This window comes from Priapulus caudatus, unplaced genomic scaffold, assembly GCF_000485595.1.
Source record: "Priapulus caudatus unplaced genomic scaffold, Priapulus_caudatus-5.0.1 Scaffold378, whole genome shotgun sequence".
Lineage (NCBI taxonomy): Eukaryota > Metazoa > Priapulida > Priapulimorpha > Priapulimorphida > Priapulidae > Priapulus > Priapulus caudatus.
The window spans coordinates 212,742-218,330 of NW_014577439.1; the positions used below are offsets into that span (position 1 = coordinate 212,742).

General features: G+C 41.5%; 1 protein-coding gene across 1 annotated transcript in view; it reads right to left on the reverse strand.

Annotated features, from left to right (window-relative positions):
- LOC106809701 (cationic amino acid transporter 2-like) overlaps positions 1–5,589 on the reverse strand; it is a 35,396-nt gene that overhangs the window by 18,565 nt on the left and 11,242 nt on the right. The window contains exons 4-7 of the mRNA XM_014812870.1: positions 3,077–3,205; positions 1,685–1,840; positions 1,167–1,306; positions 489–630 (exon numbers count right to left, since the gene is read on the reverse strand). Coding sequence (XP_014668356.1) covers positions 489–630; positions 1,167–1,306; positions 1,685–1,840; positions 3,077–3,205 — 567 coding nt within the window. The remainder of the gene's footprint in view (positions 1–488; positions 631–1,166; positions 1,307–1,684; positions 1,841–3,076; positions 3,206–5,589) is intronic.

A 5,589-nucleotide genomic window follows, 5' to 3' on the forward strand; every position in this document is an offset into this window, starting at 1 on the left:
TCAGAGGTGCCATCTATTGAGGGAAAACACAAACAATGGAGAGAGCGACATCAGAGGTGCCATCTATTGAGGGAACACAAACAATGGAGAGAGCGACATCAGAGGTGCCATCTATTGAGGGAACACACAAACAATGGAGAGAGCGACGTCAGAGGTGCTCTCTAGTGAGGGAACACACAAACAGTGGAGAAAGCGATGCGAGAGTCGCACTCTGAATGAGCTCAAAAATCCCAGGGAGAGTTTAGGCAGGGTGGGAGTGGGTCAAGTTCCAATACAAGTTCATTCATTTAGGGTAAACGTAGTGAGGGAAACCTGCGAGCAAGTGAGGCTGAATAAGTGAGACAGAAAGAAAAGCGGTGAGACAAGCATTAACATATTTAGGACAACATTCAGACCCATTTGATTGGCTATAAACTGCTATTAAACTTGCTATAAAACTATTACTAATTTCGAACTCGCCCTACATAGCAACTAGTGCTTCCACCTACCTGTCGTAGCGATAACATCGAACCCGATGAAAGCGTAGAAGCAGGTGGCAGCACCTGACATCATACCGGTGAAACCAAATGGCATAAAACCGCCGACGCCATTTTGATAGACGACTTCCATATATACGGTTTCATTAGGAACCTGCAGTAGCAAGCCATTAGTAATTATTAAATAATTTTAGAATAATTAACTCCTAAAGTACCTAAAGTTATCATATTTAAAATTACAAGTAATTCCTATTCAAGAGTTTGTTAACTACTATAATTGTACAGATCGAAGATGCCTTATTGTTCATTATTAGGAGGCCATGCATTATTTATAATATTAATTATTGATGTTTCTTTTTACCAATATACGTTCTGTGTCTATCCATACATGTGTGCATGCGTGCTTGTACGTATGTGTGTAAGGCTCAAAATTAAGAAAGATATGAAACTTCTTCCATGAAAAGTGATTGTTTGTATAACAGCAAAATACTAAATAAATAAATGATAAAAAAAACGCTCTATTTCCTAACTTTTCCACCTGACACGTGCATGGTCACTTAAGACTTTTCCCGCACCAGATCTGCTCGACCCGAAAAAAAGGAAAGACTTTAATTACAATGTACTACATTAACTACAATCCCTGTGTGTGTGTGCGTGTTGATGACCCCCAGTCCTCTCTCGTCAGCCTACCCTGTCGGCCGGGATCCTCCAGTTATCGATGTCCGACTGGAACAGTCCGCTGACGATGACGAACAGAACGACGAGAAGGTTGATCGCCGTGAAAACATTGTTCAGAGCAGATGACTCTCGCACGCCGATACACAGGATCGCTGAAAGATCACAGCGTACATTATAATCGCCACCCGCACTGATGCTTGAGGGGGGGGGGGAGTTTATTCAAGATAACATCTTCCAAGCTATATAGTTTCTTCCTGATAAAAAGAATTCGTTTCTTCAAACTACACAGTTCAGCAGAATGCAACTTGCATCTTCTATTCAAATTTTATTCTAATCTTTTAGTCAAAGTGTAAATATTTTATCTTTATATTATATCCTTTATTTTACCCTATAACATAGGCTTTACTCTGCATACAGAAGATTTATTCAGTAGAATTAAATCGAGATTCATTCAATGAGTCTGGTAGCAATTTTCACATCCCATCGCCGATTCACCGATAAAATCACATCACATTCGTGCCCCTGCCTACCTGTTAGAACTAGTATGATGGCGAGAGCAAAGAAGTCTGGATAGTTGGAGAGACCAGGCACGTTGACTTGTATGTGAGTAGACAGATAGTTTTCTATCGTGTTGTTGAGTAGAGAGTCGAAGTAAGCACTCCACGCCCGCGCCACGCTAGCTGCCCCTGTGCAAGTTATATACACAGTTATATACATCCACACACGCGCAACAGTAGCTGTACCAAGATTCCAAGAACAAACTATATACACGGAGAGGTACATCAATATATAAGCATGTTGTATATGATATATATATATGTGTAACATATATATAGCATATGTAATATTATAGTATATATATATATAAAATATACGGTTACATACACCCAAATTAGCTGTCCCAGTTCCAAATTAAATAGACAGCTAAATACAGCCATACTATAGCCCCTCCTGTACCAAGCAATAGCACAGTTATATATACATTCATACTAGCTCAGTGTTTCCCGTGCATTTACACGAGTGAGACGGGCCGCCTCGCTCAAATTCTCAGCCACCACCCAGAAATTTGTCCAAAACACTGCCTTGCTGACGAAACTTTTGACAACTTGAAAAATAGATTCAACAGTCTCATTCTCATACAATGTGTTCAGAATAGCTTAGAATGCACAAAATTGCACCGTTTTTTCAAAAATTGTCTGGGGCAGCATGCCCCCTGACCCCCCTATAGCTTGGCCAGCACCTGCGCTGCTCGCTTTGCTAGGACCTTGAAACGCGCAAACACATCACAAAAAACGTTTACCACCTCACAGACCTTTTTGGCCAGAGGAAAGACTGCTAGCTGACCCTATATACAATGAATAGAACAGATATACACATCCATACTAGCAGCTCCTGTACCAAGCAATATAATATGGTTATACACATTCATTCTAGCTGACCATATATACAAGCAATAGCACGGTTATACACATATTAGCTGACCCTATGTATAAGCAATAGCATGCACGGTTATACACATACTAGCTGACCCTATGTACAAGCAATAGCACCGTCTACGGTTATATAAACAGTCACACTAGATGACCCTTAGCCTATATATACACAAGAAATAGCACGGTTATACATATTCATATTAGCTGACCCCATATATAAGAAATGGCAGTTGGTTACAATACATATCCGTCTGAGTGACATAACCATGCCTAAATTGTTGCTAAAATAGGTCAAACTTGACCAGTTTATACAGGTTTTCACGTGTGAGCATGCAAAAATTTAGATTTTGTGGAACTTCGTTTCTATGCATTGTTTTAGGAATGTCTCGCCACACTGATGATTGGCTAGAACTGTGTCAATCATGTAAGGTGGATAGGTCGTTCAAGCTGACAATTAATGATGTACGGCTATCAGTATCACTCACTCACCTATGACATACTCTAGAATGAGATTCCATCCTATGATGAAGGCCCATAATTCACCGATCGTCACGTAGCTGTAGATATATGCAGACCCCGATTTCGGAACTCTAGCCCCGAATTCTGCGTAGCATAAACCTGTAACCAATTAAGCAAACAAAAGGAATTAAATGGAATTCTTCTAAGAAAAAATTATCTAGAACAGTAGACTACAACTATAGAAACTACTAAACGCAAGTTTCATTGATATAACATCTTCGAGTACGTACATTTGAATGGGAAACCGTTATCGGTGAATGAAATACTACAACCGGTCTTTATCACTATATGTTTATCGCATGCACTGACCAGTATACTGAGTTTACCTTTCATGCATCAAAGCTGATTTATCAATATGCATATCTGTATACATATATGGACACATGACAGTATATATATATAACGCAGCCCTTATGTATGTATAAAAACAGTGATCATGACTGTTGTCTTACTAAAGCCCTAAAAATCAAATCAAATACAAACAAAAGTATAATATGTTCTTGAACTTTGCCCTGGCACGTGCTAATAATGCTCATAGGGTCTATGTCCCCAAGGGTACTGCCGGAACGTACCCTGGGTACGGTCCGGTATACCGGAACGTACTCTGGTCACTATTTGATATGGTTAGAGTTAGGATTAGAGTTAGGGTTAGGGTTAGGGTTCGGGTTAGGGAGTAGGCGTAGGCGACTCCCTAGACTCGTTAGTGGAGTAGGCGAGGTACGGTCCGGCATATTAGATAGTACCAGGGTACGTTCCGGCAGTACCCCGGGGGACATAGACCCTAGCTCTCAGCACTAATAATAGACTAATCCCACACGGTTTGAGTCAAACAGCCTCCACGAGTTAGCAAACATAGTACGAAGTATGTGTTTTACAGTATTATAACAGCAGGAATTAAACTATTGTAAATGCAGTCAAACCTGTCTTAGCGACCATGCACCTCTCTACAACGGCAACCTGTTCCGTAACGGCAATTTTTGGCGGTTCTCCAGAGTGACAGTTCTACAGTGAAACAACCTCTATAGAACGAACACCTGTCCATAAAGGCCAGTTTTTGCATCTACCTTAAGTGGCCGTTATACACAAGTGTGGCTGTGCTATACTTAAAGATCAGGGTTGTAATTCCATATACCCAATTTCCCTCCAGTTTTCCTCTACAGTAAAATAAATACGCCACATTCTTGTTGACTCGTATACATGCTATCCAATTACCACACTCCTATTCACAAACATGCATTCGCACTCTATTTTTTCACGAAGAGTAGTACTGATGGCTGTGCAAACAAGAGTTTTTTACTTTTTCAAAAATGATAGATTCATTGATAGACTGAACAATTCTCGCTGGTAAAAATTTTTGCCTTCAAAGTTGCTATTTTCACATGGAAAGAAGTAAATATTCATTTAAATTCGAATTTAGAAGAATATCTTCTCATTGTATACGTCGAAAGTCTAACAAATGAAAATTCCTAACTCCCTGATTTACTGTTGGACTCCCTGATTTGACATATGCAGGAGTCCGTGTGACTCCCTGAAAATTCTGCTATACAAACTAGTTCGTTCCAGAGCACGGCCTCGAGGAATTGCCATATTTTCTCAGCAAATCTTTAATTTTGAACTTCAAACTATACTGACTCCCTCATTTTGCTGCGGACTCTCTCTTTTTGAGGGCAGGGAGGAGTCTCTCTTTTTGTTGGACTCCCTTGTTCAAAAGTTAAATTCTACCCCTGCATGTGATATACAGATATATATACACGATTAACTCGATCATACTCCCACTGGAAAGTAGATTACTACCACCCCTCGCTATCTCTCTACCAATCACTCCTCACTAATTTGTCATGACAGGGCAAGTGCACCTTATCATATAATGCCCCCAAGCGCACCTTGTCATATAACGCTCCCCACCACGCCCCACCTGCCTTTCACACTCGATCTACCTTTGTGCCGGCCCGAGTTCCGTAACCAGGCATAATTAATCAGCACCATCTACGACCATCACGATTGCAATCTAATTATGCTGGAATGGATAATGTGATTAGCTACAGGTGGCAGCACAGGGGTGCCGCATCATTCAGCGAGGATTGACTCATGCCGCAGTCAGCTTTAGTGGAGTGACTAAACCATTCCAGCCAAGCCACACATCCAAGCATCTCAGAAACCTACTTTGAATACTATATTTAGAATTCTTCTGTGCATGTGTGTTATTCATCCTCCTCCTCGTGCTCCTCCTCCTCCTCCTCCTCCTCCTCCTGCTTCTTCTCTTCCTCCTCCTCCTGCTTCTTTTTCTCCTCCTCCTCCTCCTGCTTCTCCTCCTCCTCCCCCTGCTTCTCCTTCTCCTCCTCCTCCTCCTCCTCCTCCTCCTCCTGCTTCTCCTTCTCCTCCTCTTCCCCGTGCTTCTCCTTCTCCTCCTCCTCCTGCTTCTCCTCTTCCTCTTCCTGCTTCTCCTTCTCCTCCTCCTCCTCCTCCTCCTCCTACTCCTCTTT